Below are 20219 nucleotides of genomic sequence, written 5' to 3' on the forward strand. Positions count from 1 at the left end.
TGGTCATGGCTTATTATTCTTTTTTATACATTGCTGGATTCAATTTAATGAAATTTTGTTAAGGATTTTTGCATCCCAGTTCATAAGAATTATTGATTTGTATTTTTTCTTCTTTTGTACTGTCTTTGTCTGGTTTCATATCAAGGTAGTACTGGCCTCATAAAATGAGTTAGAAAGTGATTGCTTCTTTTCTATTTTGAAAAAGAGATAGTGTGAAATTGGTGTTAATTCTTTAAATGCTTGGCAAAATTCTCCAGTGAAATCATCTAGACCTGGAAATTTCTTTTTGGAGAGATTTGTAATTATAAATTCAATTTTTTAAATAGTTGTAGAACTGTTCAGATTTTCTATTTCGTCTTGGCTGAGTTTTCATTGTGATTTTTGGGAATTAGTCCATTTCTTTGAAATTGTTGAATTTATGAGTGTAAAGTTGTTCATATATTTCATATTATTCTTTTAATGACTGTAAAATCTGTGGCAATATCTCCTGTTTGATATTGGTAATTTGTGTCTTCTTACTTTTGATCTTTACCAGTCTAGCTAGAGAGTTATCAATTATATTAATTTTTTCCACTAATAACCAGCTTTTTATTTCATGAATTCTTTCTATTGCTTTTCCTATTTCAGATTCATTTATTTCTGTCATTATCTTAATTTTTTTCCTTCCGCTTGACTTCGGTATATTTTGCTCTTCCTTTTGTTGTTTCTTGAGCTAGCGGCTTGAATTACTGACTTGCGATTATTTCTCTTTTCTAATGTAAGCCTTTGGTGCTATAAATTTTTCTTTTGCCACTTTAGCTGCATCTTACAAATTCTGATGTTGTTTCTTCGTTTTTGTTAAGTTGTATTTAGTCTGTAAAAATGCCCTTTGAGACTTTCTCATTTACCTATGGCTTATTTAAAAGTGTGTCATTTAACTTTCATGTGCCTAAAGGTTTTTCTGTTTTTGTTTTGCTACTGATTTCTAGTCTTATTCCATAAGGTTAGAAAACATACTCTATTTGATTTCAATTTCTTAACATTTGTTAATAGCTGTTTTATGACCCAGTATATAGTCTATTATGATGAATATTCCATGGATGCCACCACTCCCAGCTAATGCTATTATTTTTCTTTTGTAGAACTGGGGTCTTGCTATATTGCCCAGGCTAGTCTCAAATTCCTGGCCTCAAGTGATCCTCCCACCCTGGCCTCCCAAAGTGCTGGGATTATAGGTGTGACTCACTGCACCCAGCCCCAGCCTTCCTTTGTTCTCACCTTCTTTCTGTTTGAGAGCTTCCTTTAGCCATTGTTTAATGGTAGGTCTGTTGGTGACAAATTCTCTTAGTTTTCCTTTGCCTGATAATGTCTTTATTTCCCCCTTCATTCTTGAAGGATAGTTTTGCTAGATACAGGATTCATGGTTTTGGATTTTCTTCTTTCAGGGATTGAAATATATTGTGTCAGGTCCTTCTGGCCTTCATAGTTTCAAACGAGAAATCCTCTGTCATTCAAATTTGTGTTTGTCTGTAGGTAATGCATCATTTCTCTTTGGCTGTTTTTAAGATTTTGTTTTATTTCATTTCAGTTTTCAGAAGTTTAATTATAATGTGTCTTAGTGTGGATTTCCTTGGATTTATCTTATTTAGGTTCACTTGGCTTCTTGAATCTGTGCGTTTATGCATTTCACCAAATTTGAAAGTTTTCAGCCAGTATGTTTTTTGAATACTTTTTCAGCAACACAGTCTATTTCTTCTCTCTCTGAGATGCTAATGATAAAATATTATATCTTTGTTTTGATCCTACAGAGCCTCTGAGGCTCTGTTAAATTTTTTGTTTATTTTTCCTTTTTTGTACAAGTAAATTCTATTGATTTGTCCTTAAGTTCACTGATTCTGTCTTATCATCATCACTCTACTACTAACCTCATCTGGTGACTTTTTATTTGTTATTGTCTCTTTAAATTCTATTTTCTGCATTTGTTTCTTTTTTATGACTTCTATTTCTTTGTTGGAATTGTGTGTTTTTGATGTGTTTCAAGAAAATCTGTAACTGTTTGTTGAAACATTTTTATAATGATTGCCTTAAAATCCTTTTCAGATAATTCCAACATCTGAGTCTCTTCAAAGTTGGCATCAGTTGATTGTCATTTCTTATAAAAGTTGTATGTTTCCTTGTTCTTGGTAAGATGAATGACTTCCACTTGTACCCTGGACATTTTGGGTATTATTTTAGAACATGCTTCATACTACTTAGATCTTTTATTTTTAGTAAGCAGTCACCCTTTTGGGGCTTAGCGTATAAGTTCTGGTCTACTTTTCTGAGTTATAGTTCCATGACAATTTGTTTTCAGAGTTCTTGCTATGCTAATAGTCTACCGTGTTCTTCTGCTGCTATTTGGGCTCCTGCTTTATTACTGCAGGTGCCTCGTGGGCTGTTTGATGGGTATGGAGGAAGGGATAGGTCCTGTTCAGGTTTGCTAATGCTTCGCCTGAGGATGGATTGGCCTACCTGTTGTCTTGGATATGGGATAGGTACCCTACTGATGTTGATGCAGGTGGAACCCACCACCATTCTATTATTGGATGGGGTTTGCTGATGTTGACACTGAAGAGAGTGCGGCTTGCCAGCATGTGTGGGGTGGGGAATGGTTCAGTCTGCTGTGCTACTATTGCTGCTGCAGGCAGATCAGTCTCTTGGTCCTGCCACAGATCAGCATGAGGACCAGAGGATTATTTCTCTGGTAGGACTCTTCTGGGCTTACCCTTTCCCTGCCTCTGGCCAGAGCCAGCAGGCTTTTGGTGTTTGTTTTTCAATGCTATGCCTGTTGGTGGTTTGGGGTTGTAAGCCTCCCTGGTGCTCAGCGTGGGATATATGGGAGATAAAAAGAAAACCCAGGGAAATCACTACGGTGTCTCACATCCTGAAATCCCTAGCCAGTCAACTTTTCTTTTTTCCATATTTCAGAGTCCTTTTACAATCATCTGTTGAGTTATTTCCAGAGTATTTAGTTATATTTAGAGGAGAGGGAGAGGTAAAAGTGAGTCTGTAACATCTTATCTCACAATAAACTTTTACAATTGAAAAATGGGAAGAGACAAACAATTTCTGGCAGGAAAAGCAATATGAGAGAGGAAGTCTAGTCATACTAGATAATTAAAGCATGTCACAAAATATAATTATTAAAGTACGGGTACAAAACTGTAGAGATCAGTGGGAAAAAATAAAGAGTCCAGAAAGAGCCAACAAAAGTGGCAATATGGTGTTTCAACCCAGTGGTATTGAGGGAAATGACATTTGGAAAAGAAAGTTAAAGCTGTATTCCTGTCTCCAAATAAATTCCCGATTAATAACAACATATATTAAATATTAAGCAATAAAAAGAATTTTTAAATTGGTAAGTTATTTAATAATCTTGAATTAGAAAATAACTTTTTAAGCATGGCTCCAAACTCAGATGCTATACAAAGAAAAAACTGATACATTTAATTATCTAAAATATAAATAAAACATATGTGATGAAAGTAGTATAAATGAAATCAGAATACAACAATAAATAGAAAAAAGATCAAAATATACTTTAAAAATTTTAAATAGTACATTCAGTACAAAGAAAGAAATTGAATAAAAATGGGCAAAGTACATGAACAGGCTGTTCAGAAGAAAAGAAATAAAGATGGCCAATAGACATATGAAAGAAAGATAAACTCAGAATTTATAAAGAACAAATTAAAGCAGTGAGAAAACTTTCTTCCTCTCATTATTTAAAAAATTACAAATTTAATAACTATGCCTTATAAAAATATATAAAATATATGGTGTTAATTAAGTTTCCTTCTATGCTTCATACTCTCAAGCTTGAAATCTCACTCCCTTCCCTAGAAGTATCTCTATTAAAAGTCTGCTATTCCTTGAAGGCCTGTCTCTATGTGATTAAAAGTGTGCATGTGTATCTTTCTTGGAAAAAAATTGGATCCTCTTTGTAAATTGTTTTGCACCTGGCTTTTTACAATTTACAGGAAATTTGTCAATTTCCTGACTTATCAGTTCTTATAGAGTCATTTTATTTGTTTTAATGGCTATGTGAGATTTACAATATAACTATACCTTACTTTATTTATTGACAGTCATTAAAATTTTTTATTACAAAAAATGTCATATTACATATAACTTTGTGTGCACTTATTTTGTAATTGCTTTCTGTAGAATAGATTACTTAGAAGTGAAATTGCTAAATCAAATGACATATGAATTTGTATATTAGAGGATGTGGGGATGTGCCAAATTGCCATTTAAAAACTGTTTTTAGCATATTTTTCTACCAAAGTTAGAGAATATCTGTTTCTTCAAATAGTCACCGTTTCTTGATATTAATCTTTTAAAACATTTTGCCAATGTGATAAGTGAAAAAAAGATATCAAGATTGTTTTGACTCTTTGAGTGTTGCATTGAATATCTTTTTATACTTTTATAATTAATATCTGTTTATCTATTGATTATCAGTTGATAGCCTTGTCTAGCTTTCTGTTGATTGTCAGTTTATTGATATATAGAAACATTTTTAAATATGGATATTAATCTTTTGTATACGTTATAAATTTTACCTTTCATTTTCTTATTTTTATTTTACTTTTCTTTACTCTTTCTTTTTAGAGAAAATTTAAATTTGATGTAGCCTAATCTGTCTATAGTTATTTTGTGACTTCTAGATTTTATGTATTATTTAGTAAGATTTTCCCATGCCAGAATTGTAAAATTATGTCCTCTAACATGCTTAGTTTTATTGTGAAGACTTTAATTCATCTTTAATTAATTTTTATATGCTGTGAATAGGAATCCATTTAAAAAAATGAATAGACAATTGTCCCAATAATTATCTCAATACTATTTATTGAATAGTGTATCCTTTATTTCCCCACTAATTTGAAATGCCAATTTTTTTCATATACCACATCAATTCTATTGATTATTTTTTGGACTTCCTATTCTGTGCTACCAAATAATTTATTTATTCCAGTAATAAGATCACACTGTTTTAATTAGTTTTACTTTTGTTTTATTATTTGGAAAAAGAAGTACTCAAACCCCGACACTGTTTTCCTTTATCGAAAATGTCTAGGCTAGGGTAGGGTGTGGGGTGTATGATAAAAAATTACTAAATAAGTATAATGTACATTATATGAGTGATGGCTGCCCTAAAAGCCCTGAATGCATACAATCTATATACATACTATACAATGTATGCATGTTACAAAATTAGACTTGTGCCCCATAGATTTATACAAAAAGAAATTCTAGGCTAATAATCAAGATATGTTAGTAAGACAAAAAGCCAGAGCGAAAATGTGTGTGTGTGTGTGAGAGAGAGAGAGAGAGATTTAAATATTGGAAGAAACATAGGCAATATTTGGAGGACACATTAAAAAACTGCAATAGTTACCTCTAGGGAGTGGAACCGTTGGGAATACTACTGATGAGTGAGCCTTCTCACTTTGGATAATTCCTCACTACGTATTCTTTAAAAAAAATAAGTACGCATTTCTTTTTCAATTAAAAACAGAATCTGGTTTTCTGTGATAGAAACCCAAGTCTATGTGAGGGCACATCCGGTGTATCACACAGTATTTCTCAACTGTGGCTCCACATTAGAATTACTTCGGAGATTTTTAAGAAATACGGGCACCCAAGGATCTGCCCCCAGAGATTCTGATTTCAGAGTCTGAGGGAGGGCCTAGGACATCAGCATATTTTAGAAGTTTCCCAGACCGTTTGAATGTGCAGCCTCGGCTGAGAACCACTGCTGCAGATGATGTGAGACTTAAAAGAGTCCCCAGAAGGCCACTGTGCTGAGGTATTTTCAGAATATAATTACTTGGGGATGCGATCCAAGGTAATCCATCACTTCTGTGGCAGGCTAAGTCCTGGCATGAGATTGAGAGCAAACAAGTCCAAGGGGAGATGTGGAAAAGAACTTTGCTCAAATATATATATGAAAATATCCCTCTCTGTGGAAGGCAATTGTGTTGAAAGGTAGACTCACTTAGGCTCCCTCAGCATATAAAGGATTCTTGAAAACTAGTCATGACCATGAGAGGTACAGGAATTGCATGGAAAACCAGAAACAGCGAAACAGCTGCACCTCAGAAGCCCAGACTGTGGCTGGTACCGGAAGGTTCTACCGGAGCTCCAGGAATCACAGTTATTTTGAGATCTCTCACCGGAGTCTTTCAAACGTCTTTCATCTGGAGAATCACTTTGTTAAAATGAAATGGCTTTTGGAAACCTGATGTGGAAACATGATTGAGAAGGAGCTATTCCAAGCCACATACCTCCCTCACCTAAAACCCCTCCCTGAAGAAATCTGAGAAGTGGCTGGAAACCCAATATTTGTAGCTCTCTCTTTCCCTCTCTTTTTTCTTTTGTGTGTGTCTTTTGGTACTTCTCCCTATCTGCTGATTCTGCCTCTATATTCCTGACAGGGCATCTGATTAGCCCGTCAATTGTCTGCCCTGATTGAGCGAGATTTTCCACACGAGGTGACTACACAGGTGGAGTCATGTGTCCACTCTTGATCAGCTGGGCTAGAGAGGTGGTGAGGAGCAGAAGAAGAAATGGGGTGCCTAGGGATTGAAGGAGGAGGGTGTGCGTAAGTTAGTTTCCCTTAGAAGAGAGAGCGGATGGAACATAAACCATGATTAACCTGTCCAGGCCAAGCATTAAGTCAGCCTTCAGTGAATATTGAATTGGAGGGTAAATTTCAACAGGTATAAAATTGCTTAAAGTAAACATGCTAAGGGGAAACCTGTTGAGAATATGTAGAGCTCTCTGAACACAACAATTCCAAAAGCCTTTTCTGGCTGTAAGAATCTAGGCTTTTAAAAGATCTTAAGAGCCTAGGAGGTCAGGAGAATAAAATTCATTTTCCTTTGGGATGGGATCTGTACCATGTGTAGCTATTGAGCATTTGAAATGTGGATAGTCCAAGTGGACATGTGGCATAAGTGAAAATAGACACCGATTTCACCGATTTTGAAGATTGGGATGGAAAAAAATCTAACATTTTCAATAATAATGTTTTATTCTGATTGTGTGTTAAAATAGTATTGTGACTAAAGTGGATTAAATAAAATATATTATTAAAATTAATTTCACCTGTACTACTTTTTTTTTTAAATGTGGTGTTATGGATTGAATGTTTGTGCTATCACAAATTCATATGTTGAAGCCCTAACCCTTGAGGAGATGGTATTTGGAGGTGGGACCTTTGGGAGGTGAATAAATTTAGGTGAGTCTTCAAGGTAGGCCCCCATGATGGAATTGGTATCCTTATAAGAACTAGGAGAGTCCAGAGTGCTCTGTCTTTCCACTACATGAGGACACAGGGAGAAGGTGGTCATCAGCAACCTAGGAAGAGAGTCCTTGCCAGGGAACAGAATTGACCAGGACCTTAATCTAGAATTTCCCAACCTTCAGAACTGTGAGAAATAAATAATTGTTATTGAAACCACCTAGACTGTGGTATTTTGTTATAGCAGCTGGAGCTGACTAACACATGTGGCTATTAGAATATTTAAAATTATATATGCAGCTCACATTCTCTTTCTAATGGACAGTGCTGGATTGGTTGGCAACTGTGATGTTTTCACCTGTTCGGGAATGGCTGTAAAGATCTGTATATTAACAACAGCCCTTTGCTGTGGGGCCCATGTCAATATCCTATTCTTGGCTCATAATCAGAGAGCTGTGGCCATTTATCTTATTCGGGCTCTTTGTCTCTTTGCCTCATAGACTTCAGCCTAGCTCCTTCTCTCACATAGCAACACTTAATCCTCTCCTGGGGTTTCCCAACCTCCCACACCCAGGTGGTGTTGTTTATGGCTCCATCTCAGCAAGTCCTTACAGAGCATTCCTCTGCCTCTTCACCTCTGTTGCTCTTTCCTGACTAGTTTTTCCCCTCCCTTTCTAGAACTAGCACATATCAATGGATTCTTGTTTGCACTCTCACCCATTTTTTACACATCTTTTTTTCAGAGAAGTGTCTTCTAGCCAGCAGCTTATCCTTTAAGATAAATGACTCCTCACATTTTATTCTGTTTCTCCATGGAATGCAGTCTGCAGATGGGACAACATCACTTCCAGAAGTGTATCTACTTCACATGCTAATAGTGATAATAATAGAAACAACTACTATTGTCATTTACTTAGTTTTTATTTCTGGCCAGGATCTGTACTAGGTAAATTACAGACATTTCTCACTTAATCCCTACCATAGCCCTACAAAGCATGTGCTATGATACCCTATTACAGATAGAAAAAATTAGGATGAGTGATGTTATATACCTTGCTCACAGATCACTGCTAATAAATGGTAGATCTAAAATTTAAATCCAGATTTGTCTCCAAAGTCCTTGCTCTCATCCACGATATATATACTGCCTCCCACATTCTGTATCACTTCCCAAGTTAAGCAAGCAAGTTGGAATTCAGTGCTGCATAGCAAGTGAGCTCTATAAGCAAATTTGCTGAAATGATAACAGTACTATGTATTTGTGCACTGCTTTGATGATTCTCCAGTTGGCATCTGATTTTCACAAAACTCAAAGATGGAAGAATAAACTTTATGAGTTCTATTTCATACCCATAAAAAACTAAGCTCTGGGGAGATAAGGTGATTTGTCCTGAGTCATTACATTAAAAAGCCACAAACCAGATGAGAACCCAGTTCTTTTGGAATATTTATTTTCTTTTTTCTTTGCTCATCAGTGTCCTTGGGCATTGTGCTGCCTACTGGCAGAAGTTAATGACAAATCTTTTGTTATGATTTCCGATTTAACCCTGCTTTATGTGAGGAGTTTGCAAGTATAGACTCACTTGAGTTTCTCAGCTGTAGGTATGTCAGTCTCCTTCATCCAACAAGAATTACCTGAGCCTGAGTATGGCCATGCACCATGCTAACAGTGGGAACGGAAGGGTGAACAAGATGTGATTTTATCCTGAGGAGACAACTTCTAATGGAAGAGTATTATCCTGCAATGGAAAAATCATTGTCCTAATGGAATATAAAAAGCTGTGAGAAGCACAAAGGAAGAAAGAAATAGGTCTGCCTGGTAGGGTTTCATGGTAGAGGAGATTTCTGAGTGTGGTCTCAATGAACCAACTTCAGAGATGAAAAGCCTGAGTCACTGAGAGTTCTACAAAGGACCACATAATTTTAAAACTTCATTAGCTTACTAAAAATATGCTTGTTGACACAACTCCTTAGAGAGAAGATAGCATAAATTATGTATTGGAATATTTAAAATATTAACATCAATAAATTCCCCAGCAGCTTCACAAATACTCTGCCCAGTTGGATAAACCAATCTGAAATAATGGTTTCCAAGTGACTCAAACTCTTCAATTCTACAAAGCCAGTAAGAATTCTTGGATACAAACAAGAAGCCTAGAATAAGTATCTCAACTCTCTAAACATCAGCCATTTTAGACAGAGGAGGAGTCTATCCCTCTAGCATTTCATGTACTTTTATTCATGTAAAAAGGTATTTTTTTTTCTCACAGTGAATACCTAGAATGTTTTTTCTATTCCAAACAAGTGTAAGATTATTGTAGGTGCCACTGAAATTTTATCACTTGAATATTAAGAGTGAAGATAGATTCTGATATGTTTGGAGCTATTTGGAGCTAGAAGGAAAATAACTTTTCAAGCTTAGAAACGGAAACTCGTCAGAACCAAACCCTTGGAGCAGCCCAGGAGGAGACTTCCCTCTGTTCTACTGTGGTCTGCAGGCCACTGATGATTAGGATTTTTGGATAGCTGACATAAACTAGACCTAGATCCTAGATGACGGAGATCTTAAGTATTTCTGGTGGAGAAGGAAGATCCCATTGTGTGACCTCTTCCCTCTTGTGCTTCAGTGGGTTGTTTGGTTTGTCTTCTGGGTGTGACCAGAAAGATTTACACCCTCTACTTGTAACCAGGATAGTCTATTCCTTCTGATTCCTGACTCACTGAAGAAGGAGGTCTACATCTGCAAGGCTGGAGAGCATCTCTCCTTCAAGCATCCTTTGAAGCACAGAACAAGGGGCAGGAGTTCTGGGAACAGCTCAGCAGCACTGAGGATTGCTGGTGAATATTAATATTTTGTTGAGACTCTGAAAGTGAATTGTTTCACAGAAGCATTAAAAAATGTAATGGGCTATCTGGCGAGGGAGTGAGCTCCTTATCACTGGTAGTATTTAAGTATTGGCTGAATAAGCATATACTGGAAAGTCATGCATAAGGCAAGAGTTGGACTAAAGGCCCTGAGATCCATTCCAACTTCCAGATTTCATTATTTGCAGATCCCTGGTTTACCCTGTGCATGCATCTATGCTTGTACTTAGTATGTTGTTCTGTAATGATACGTTCATATACGTGTCTCCTCTTCAAGTTTGAAAGCTACTTGAAGAAAGATACAATATTTGTTGTTTTTCTATTCCATGTGTTTAGTGCAGTGACTAGTACCTAGGAGACACCAAGTTAGTATTTATCAAATGAATGAATGAATTCATTTTTGTATGTCAGTATATATACATTTATGTATATCCTGATTTACAGTGTAAGTTACCAGCAAGTACACTTGTTTGCTGTGATGGTGTTCATATGCGTTAGAACTAGGGGTTGCTTGAATATCTGAATGATGGAATATGCTACCTGATTCCCCAGACATGGTACTTCTAGTTAATGAATTCCCTCTCTACAGATGGGGCCATATAGAGGCAATTAAGGCATAGTCAATGTACGACCAGGGTTTTTCTGAATTTGTATTTTTAGATCAAGTCTTCAGTGCCAGAAATGGCCCTAGAAGTGGTGGTTAGAAGTTCCAGTGTGACTTGGCTGCATTAGGTGGCAGGTGTATCCTGTGGATAATCAAGCATACGGATTCATCCCAAGCTTGGGGAAGGAGGCAGGAGTATGAGTGGCAGGGACTCCAGTGGCATGCTGGGTACAAGGGCAGGTATGTAAGCTGAAGTGTGAGAAGACATGGGGGAATGTAGGCAAGTTAGACTGGATGAGGAGGCCAGAATGGGGCCAGGAAGCATAGGCAGCTTGGGTGTGGTTTTGAGATGGAGAAATTCCCAGAGAAGCTGAGGCAATGGGTGAGGTTGCAAACAGAATACTCTTCAAAAAGACATGTTAAGCTGAAATACACTTGTGCCAAACAACACTATTCATTCACATATTCATTCATTCAGCAAATCTATATTAAGTGCCTCCCTTATGATGACACTGTGCAAATGTTAGGGTCAAATAAAAATAAGGTAGGATCTTTGCTCTCAAGTGCATAACTATGAACTAAACTATAGATATATTAACAGAAAATTGCAATGCAGTGTGATAAATGCTATAATGAGGTAAGCACAGGGAGCCTGTGGGAGCCTCTGAGGAACACAGAACCAAGTCTAAGATGAGATGTGGAAGATAAGTTGTAGTTAGCAAGATGAAGAGGGTGGGCAGGAAGAACAGTCTTGCTAGAGCTCTAGGAATGGCTGAATATACAAAAGACTGAAGAAGGGAGCTTATTCAGGGACTGCAAATGCCTTGTAATAATTGAGCATTATATACCATGTTAAATAGTCCAGACTTTCTCCTGGGAACAATGAGTTACTGGAGTATTTTAATCCAGAAGTGACATGATCAGATGCGTGCTTTAAAAATACTACTACACCTAAATTGTGGAGAATGGGTTGGAGGAAATGAATACCAGGGACTCACTGAAGTTGTCATAGTGCTTAGTGAGAGATGATGGCAGTTCAACAAAGGCTGAGGCAATGAAAACAGAAGCAGATGGATTATTGAGACATTTGAAAGAATGAACAAAGCATAGTGATCAGTTGGATGTGAGATGTAATAAGTCAAGGATGGCCAAGTTTCTGGCTTGGGCAGCTGGGTAGATGGACCCATAAAAGAGGAGGCTGTGTCAGTTTCAGGAGAGTTCTGGTCTACGGGTTTTAACAGGAGAGTTAAACCTTCTTAAATCCAAAGGTCCATTCTGCTGGTCTGTCTCACACCACTCTATCGGTGTAGACAAATCTCCTTTGAGAGCTTTATGAGATCTAATACCTAGGTAGAGTCTTCACCCACACTGGGCATTTATTCATCCATTCAATCAACCAATATTTATGAAGTGCCAATTATGTATTCATAGTATTCCAGTATTCCATAGACCCCAATGTCCATCTATGCAGGTAGCTTAGTTCTAAAAAAGTGATTCTCAAAGCCAGAATTACATCTGTAAGTTTTTGATAGTCTTTCCCATTCACCCACCCCAACTTATCAGGCATATTAGTATTTGTGCTGTCATTAGCTGCTTCAGCAGAAAGTATTTCTTCACTTCCTGTTTCCATGGTTGCATTATGTTTTTCATTAAATTCTCAAGGTTGCATTACTTTTTAGTTTCTTCTTCATGGACTTTGTCTATGGCAGGGTTTAGACTTGGATGGAGGTTAAATACCCAATAGAAATTCTTTAGTAAGTTATTTTATATGGCCTGAGGCCTGAAAACTCTTTTCTAGGCTCCAGAATCTCCTGAGCAACTCTGGGGCTTCCTGTGGCTAAAGGGAGGTGTTGGAATTTCAGTAACAGGTGTGATGGATCAAAACCTTCCTCAAAATACATGTGTTTGATGCCATTTCATTTTACATTTAGTGCTTGGTTTTCCCAAGCTGAAGTGAAATTCAAGCATCAGAGAAACCAGCAGGGGTTGCAGGTTAAAGTTAATAAAACACTCACCATGGGCCTATGTAGTTCAGATTAATAAAATAAAATCATGGATGTGAGAGCCTAACCTCACACATCCATATCATCTTGCAAATCTGTTTCCTGGAAGCCAGAGGGTACCTAGGCCACTGGGCCAAGAGAGATGGGACTCTTCTTTGAAAACCACTCTTTGGTTAATCACTAAAGCCTATTTTTGTCAAACAAAGCTCTTGGAGTCTCTATTTCACTTCCCAAAGATACTGCAAAGATTAATGAAGTGATTTTGAATTACCTGTTGTAAATAAGTTTTGCTTTTTAAGGATGTAGTATTATTGTTAATACTATTTAATAATCAGCAAAGATATAAAATGTTGGATATTTACTTCAGTTGATTAAATGATGATACCAGTGTGATTATGGCCCAATATTGGATTTCTACTCCAGACATGTTTTTAGTTTTGCACAGAGAACGTGTCTGGTTCAATGGCAGACTACTTCTAGCCTCAATCAGCCACCTCTTGTGTGCTGATGTCTCAGTTGGCTAATGGATAAATAATGTAGCTTCCTCAATCCACTGACATGGGTGGATAGGTAGCCTTTGTATACAAAAGCATATTATTATAGGCTGCAAGTCTGGGAGGCCTGAAGAGGTCTTTGCAAGAGGAAACTAAGCCCAGAGAAAGTAACTGGTTTGCCCAAAGTCATCCAGTTAGTGCAGAGTCAGGGCTAAAATCTGGATTTATTGATAAGTCTAACGTTCTCACTATTACACTGTGCCATATTCACTCTGGTCTAGAACTCCCTTCCAAAATTTTTGGGTAATTGGATTCAACACAAATTGCTAGAGAAGCAGTACCCAATAAAGTGCACTACATTCTTTGGTACTTCCTAGTATTTTATTAGATATTGTTATTTGTTTGGTGCATCTCCCATAAGTATCATATTTCTCCAGGCAGATAGCCAAAAAGCAACAAGTCAATCTACCATGTCTGCAGTCTGGCAGGCAGTGCAGGAACCCGCAGGGCAACTCTAAACAGCATTCTAGAGACCAAATTAAGCCAGCTGGGCTGACTACAGCAAATGATGATTGGTGCCTATCCTAATTAGGCTGACAGGACTTCTGCTGTGTGGATGTCCCACTTGCTGCATTCACAGATGTGATGAATCAGTCATGTTCAATTATTCAATCACTTTCATTTGAGAACCTGCTACATGCAGAGCGTTATCAAGATCTCTTTGTAATATGGGCAAGAGTTTGGCCATGAGTTGTAATCAGCCCAGGTACAGTTTGCATATAGAGAGATTCTTCAGGCTGGCCTTCTCAGTGGTGGCCAATGGAGTGGGAATGATCTTTTTACGAAAGCCAAGAGCCCTTGTAACTGTGCCTTTCTATCATAGTTTTCAAAAGGAAAAGGAAAATTGGTCTCCACGGTCCCTCTTGGCTCTGAAGTGTTCTTTTAAAATAATATTTATTGCATACCTTTTTGAGATTACAAAAGCAATACATGTTCATTGTTGAAAATGCAGAAAATTACAAGGAAGATAAAAAGTAGTCATAATTCTAATACAATGAAAACTGCTTCTAACTTATTAGTTCAAGTTTTTTTAGTCATTTTTCAGGCAAATAGAAGAGTGTGTATCTTTTAAATAAAATTGAGATCCCACTATATCCTGCCCTGAAATTCTAGGAGTCTATAAAGTATGCACAACTAAATAGTAAATTTCTTGCTCAAAGCCTGGCATACAATAGTCATTCCACAAATATTTGTTAACTGAATGGTGAGGAAAACCTGGTTTGTGGGCTTGAGCAACTTCACACTCAGGCCATACCCAAATCTAGACAACGAGCTTTGTGTGCCAAAGGAATGAAATGAGCTAGAAACTGACCACTTTCCTTCAAGAAAGCTTCTCTTCACAAAGAGAACATCAGTGGTAATTCAAATCCCTTTTGTGTATTCATTATTTATTTCAGGAGATTGCTTCCATTTGATCTGAAAGCTATACATACAAGGGGCTAGAAGCATGGACCTCAGTGAAAAATGGACTTTGGAGGAAGGAGCCTGGTTATCCCATGCTGGAATTCATCATTTTGCCAGCACCAGAGTGGGTATGGCCGTTTTTGATGTCCCTGATAGCATGGTACTCTTCAGCTTCTGCACCTCATTATGTCAATCCACTGTACTCAGTACATGCCCGTGCTGTTTGTCTTTTCAAAAGCAGCTGAGTGGAGAGGAGAGGGAATGGACTTTGAAGTCAGACAGACCTGGGTTCAGATCCCGAATTCACTATTTACAAGTTTTATGGCCTTGAGAAAAATCTGTCATTCCCTGGGCTCTAACATGAGAGTAAGAATGCCCACTTTGCAGTGTTATCATGAGGACCATCAGCTGTCATGTAATGAGCTCTTGCCCTGGCCAGGTGGGAAGCTGGTCAGACATCTTTGAGCACCTAACATGTGTTAGGCACTCTTCCTGTTTTGCTCATCTCTCCTCTCAGCAGCCTGTAAACATTCAAGTTGAGGATAAAGCAACCAGTATAAACAGAGTAGGTCAGCTCTTTCCCTTCTTTATGATTATCCAATTAATGTGACTCAGCATTAAATGATGGAGATATTGTTACTTTCCTGGAGCAGAGCATACAAATATAAGAACCATACCCTGACACAGAGCTGTGGTCCTCTGTCAGGTCTAAGAGTCCGCTCCCTCCTCCATCCCTCAAATCTGATAGAGACCTACTTTGATGGTAGGAGCCATTCTATAGATGGATGATGAAAGGTTGCTGAGGTTAATGCACTCACAGATGTTTTCACAAGGATATGTCTCCCATTTGTTTGTTGTTTATTCATTTATTCAACAAATATTATTGAGTATCTATTTTATGCCAAGCACTAGTAATACAAGAACGAGAGCAAGATAGACATAGAGAACAGCAGACTATACTCTCTGATGTGCCCACCTCTAAAACAGGGTAACTTATATGGCAACAAACATTTGCAGACCTTCTGCACTACACCAGGATATGTCTTCCAACCAACACTGCTGCACACAATGAGATAGTCTCCAAAGGGAAGACAGGAAGCTTTGAGAGAGGAAATTTGGATGCATTCCACCCAAAAACCAACTGTCATTTGTTCCTGTGCACTGTCATACTGTCATTCCAGCCTCTTTTTAGAAGTTCTTAAGCCAGCATCTCTTCACACCCCATGGAAAAAAACTAAACCTCCCTAGTTCAACACACAGCCCTTCCAGATCTGACCTCTGCCTGCCCCTCTAGATTCATCTCCTGCTGCCCATCACTAATAGCAACCCCCTCCTTCTCACTGTATCAGCCTTTTCCTGGATCCCTGAATACATCCTGCCCTCACATGCCTGTGAACCTTTGCAAAGGCTGCTATTATCATCTCTCTTCCACTTGGCCAGTTCCTACTCATCTTTGAAGCTTCTGCTTAAGTCATCTGTTCTGGGATCTCTTCCTGCCACCACCTCCTACCAACCCCCATCCTGGTCTGAAGGAGAGTCTCTCCTCCCTCCTCAGTGCTGCCATAGCCTCTGCAGATTCCCATGTCACAGCACGTATCATCACACTGTATTGTGCTTGCCTGAATCCTGAACAGCCTGTGTGCTTCTTGAGACAGATGCCTTGTTTTATTCATCTTTGTACCCCTTTCATTGTTGCATGGCAAATTCATGGTGTATATTTGATGGCTGGCTGGCTGTGTGGCTGGATGAATGAATGAATGAATGAATGACAGTTGGGACCACATCCTCTGAATATCTCTGCCTTCATTGAAAACCTTTTTTGGCTGTGGGAACCTATCTGATTATACAACTGCTTCTGGCACCACCACATCACTTCACCTTGCTTTCAGCACACCTATAGCATTTGATTCAATGACCCTAGGCTTGTTACCAAAGCCTAAAGGCAGAGGAGAGAAAGAAAGTGGTTTTCCCACTGGTGCTTGGTGCTTTTGTAACCTAGGCAATAGAATCATCCACCAGAGAATTTTAGAACTGAAAGAAGCCTTAGGGATCACTGTAACAAAGGGGTGGCTAAAAACTCCATACTGTGACCATCTCCAAGCTCTGCCTTATCCCTCTGTGAGTTTACCATGTCATCTATCTGCAATCTTTGGGGCAAGGCTGGAACATAGGAAGGGAAACCAGACCTGTGTCTAGGTTTGCCTAAAGAGAAGGTACTGCTTTTGGGTAAGTGATGAGCTTCTGGGGCTGAGGGAAAAGCTTAGTTCTGGTAGGCAACAGACACCATAATATCTGGTTCCAGTTCAGATAATCAGTCTATATCCTGCAAATATGAAGGCATCCAAGACAAAGCAGGGCAGTGTTGTGGTGAAGTGGGTGAAGCACAGACACAAGGAATCAGTGTGGCTGAAATCTGTAAATCCTTGTGGGCAGCTGATACTAAGGTGGTTCTCAGAGGCCTGGGATGAGATCCAAGAAAGGTGCAGGTCCTCAGAGGACAGAGTCAGGTGCCAAAATGAGAACCTCGTGAGGTGTTGAAGTAGGATGAGGATACTGGCACTTGGAGAGGAAGTGTAATGTGCCAGAGCTAAGTCAGAAATGGACGAATTATAGAAAAATATTTTAACCATTTATTAGATATATAATATTGCCAGATGTTACACTAAGCCTTTTTTGTATAGATATAGACTATCTCAATTAATTCTCACAACAGCTTTATTCTGAGTTCATGAATGAAAAAATTGGCCTGAAGAGGCTGAGAAACTTGTACGACATCATTCAGCTCACAAATGGCAGAGCTGGAATTTAAACTGAGATCAGTCCAATCCTAGCCACCATAGGCTTCTGTCCCTCCAATTCCCTCTCCAACACTCCCTACTCTGCCTTCACAGCTTAAGGCTCTGGTGGTCCATTTACAAACTTGTATTGCTGGTTATTTGCTTGTCACAGTTAAAATGAAAACTAGCCCTGAGCAGGGTCAGAAAATAAACAGTGCTGTTGTAACATGTGCATTCTCATCCAAGCTCACAGCAGGGCTCTCCCCTACAGCCATCTCAGCTCATGCATAGCCAAGGCCTTGACCCACCTGCTTCAAAGCATCTTTCCTCGACACTCCATTTCCCCACCTCACCTCTCCCCACCACTGGCTAGTGCCAGCTATTCTATCTCTGAGGCTCAATATGGGCTGGTGGGGTTTGCATTTCTAGTGGAGTACCAGGGAAAGCCCTGGAGTGTCCAAACCTTGGGGTTTTGTTGTTGGCTTCCTGCAGTCCACAGAGAATTGCATTATCTTCCAGGGAGTCTCTGTCATCCTGTTGAGTCATAGGCCTTGAGGCAGATCCACACAACATCTGCCCTTCTATTATCCTCAGAGCATCTCGGGCTGCAATTGGGTAGGAGAGCTTCCAGGAAGCTAGCTGTGAACCCAGGATGTTTGGGGGTGATAAGGAGTTTCTGAAGGAAAGTCCCTCTTCCACTCCTGCTTCTGACACTCCTAAAAATATTCCCAGTGATCTGGGCCACAGGGTTTTCAAACTCATTTTAAAGGTCTGGAGCACATTTTCCAAAAGAAATCACATGCAGTCCCTGACATATGAAACAAAAGGGAGACAGTGTTTGGCCACTGTCGCATTTCTGACTGTTGCATTACAAGTTAATTGGGCTGTTCGGCCACCAGCCATATCAAGTATGTGGGGATTTGGTACGGAAGAGGAGTTCCTTCTCAGCAAATCTATAAAATATTTCTTCTTCCTCTTATAGATGTGCTCACTCAGCTGTTTGGGAATCCTGCTGTCATCCATGCTTCCCAGGGAACTCAACCTGCTTAAGCTCCTCTTTAGGGGAGAGGCAGGAAGTCTGGGAAACACGGCCTGGCAGCGTGGGCCAGGTGCGTCATAGAAATTCAGTGGTACTGTTCCCATTATGGTTATATAAACAGGAAGGAGCAGATTTCCTTTCTGAAGCCTCTCAGGGTCAGGGAGAGTTTTAACACTGGTCAAGGAGGAAGGAGGCAACTTTTCCTGACAGCAGTCTGTGTGCCAAACATTTCCATGTACATGATTTCATTGCATTCAAACCCTTATTGAAATCTTGTGAAGTAGTTAGTATTATCTCCATTTTGCAGATGAGAAAACTGAGTCTTGCAAAGGCAAACTAACTAAGCCCAGCTCAGACAGCAGATTCACACTCAGGTCTTCATACTCCAGAGCTGCGTTCTATCCATTTTACTCCTGTCTGTCAGTTTCTAAGGACAACATTACTCTGCATCTCCACCTTTCTGAGAAGTTTGATCCTTTTTGTCTATTTTTCTTGCATACTCTGTAGTGAACAGATGCATATAATGGAATCCATTATCTGTGATCTCCTACTGGCACTTGTTTCAATTAGTTCCTTAAAGTCCCTCATCTGTTTCAACTGTCGTTTTACAGAGAAGAGCACAGTATAAGCAGATTAGGACACTTATTAAAGATTAGTGGCAAAAACAGGGCTACAGCAAGGTCTCCTGCTTTTCCTTCCACCACCCACACTATGCTGACTGCTAAGGCAATAGCATCTTGGGAAAACCCCTTTTCTGTGAAAGAAGAGAAGCCTCTGTGTGGTCCAGGAAGACTCGATTTGCAGCTCTGAAAGAAGCAATTCCCCCTCAGGCCTCTGCCTTAGATGCTGGGTTGGAAATATAAGATCATGGTCTCTGCATTTCAGCAGAAACTCACATTTATCCTACAGATTTTGTTTTTTAATAGTTTAGTCATAGATTTCAATTGCAGCAAATGTTTTTGTCCTTAATCTTAACACTGGGTATTTTGTCTGATTTCACTCAATAGATCTGAGTGTAAGTCGGAAGTGTATGATTTTCCTCTGCAGGGACCTTTTCTTGTATGTATTTTTGGAATCGTTCTTTATTCTGACTCATGTCCAAGTACACCTTCTAGTAGCTTCTTGGCTCAGCCAGATTTTATTTCCTTTGATATGATATTGAGTGAAGATTCTTTTAAATCTTCCTCTCTGGACTATACTTGGTAACAGGAATCTGGTGGGGAACGCAGTGCAGGAACGGGACAAATTTAATTTATTTATATATTTCCCAAAACACCTTGCTTTTGTTGATAGCACCTCCTGCATTGACATTTGGAATTTTTAGAGGACACATTTGGCATTTTTACCAAAATGAACCATTGGCTTCCTGTCAGAGTTAATTTCATTTCATCTCTTGGTCGCTGGCCTTGAGGCAGATCCATACAACATCTGTATTGTTTCTGCTTAGGATAATGATTTTTTTAGGTGAGATATGGTTAATTATTCTTCCTATGGAGCCCACTCCTGTCTTCTGGAAATTACGAAACAAAGTAGTTACCTGAGGCCTGATTTTCATTTAAGGAAAATAAAACAACTGTGTTTTCTTTTTCCTTTTCATCAAGTCTTATAAAGAAGTGGAGTTGTGCTAAAAGGAAAGACTATTAAATCCTAGAGAACAAGAAATGCCTATTGGGCCAATTCAGCCTGGGAGCTAATGCTTCAACCAA

The 20219-nt window shown here is 38.8% G+C and overlaps 1 protein-coding gene and 1 long non-coding RNA gene across 5 annotated transcripts in view; one reads left to right on the top strand and one right to left on the bottom strand.

The window, feature by feature from the left end:
• Positions 1-20219, bottom strand: part of LOC117975003 (uncharacterized) — a 64961-nt gene that overhangs the window by 38805 nt on the left and 5937 nt on the right. The gene's annotated exons all lie outside the window — the stretch shown is intronic.
• The window catches only part of AMOTL1 (angiomotin like 1), a 146690-nt gene continuing 141188 nt past the window's right edge, over positions 14718-20219 (top strand). For both annotated transcript variants that reach the window (XM_008953811.6, XM_034933559.3), the window contains exon 1: positions 14718-14825. In XM_008953811.6, the coding sequence (XP_008952059.4) occupies positions 14741-14825 (85 nt within the window). In that variant the 5' untranslated portion in view covers positions 14718-14740. The remainder of the gene's footprint in view (positions 14826-20219) is intronic.

Source organism: Pan paniscus, chromosome 9 (assembly GCF_029289425.2).
Source record: "Pan paniscus chromosome 9, NHGRI_mPanPan1-v2.0_pri, whole genome shotgun sequence".
Taxonomy (NCBI): domain Eukaryota; kingdom Metazoa; phylum Chordata; class Mammalia; order Primates; family Hominidae; genus Pan; species Pan paniscus.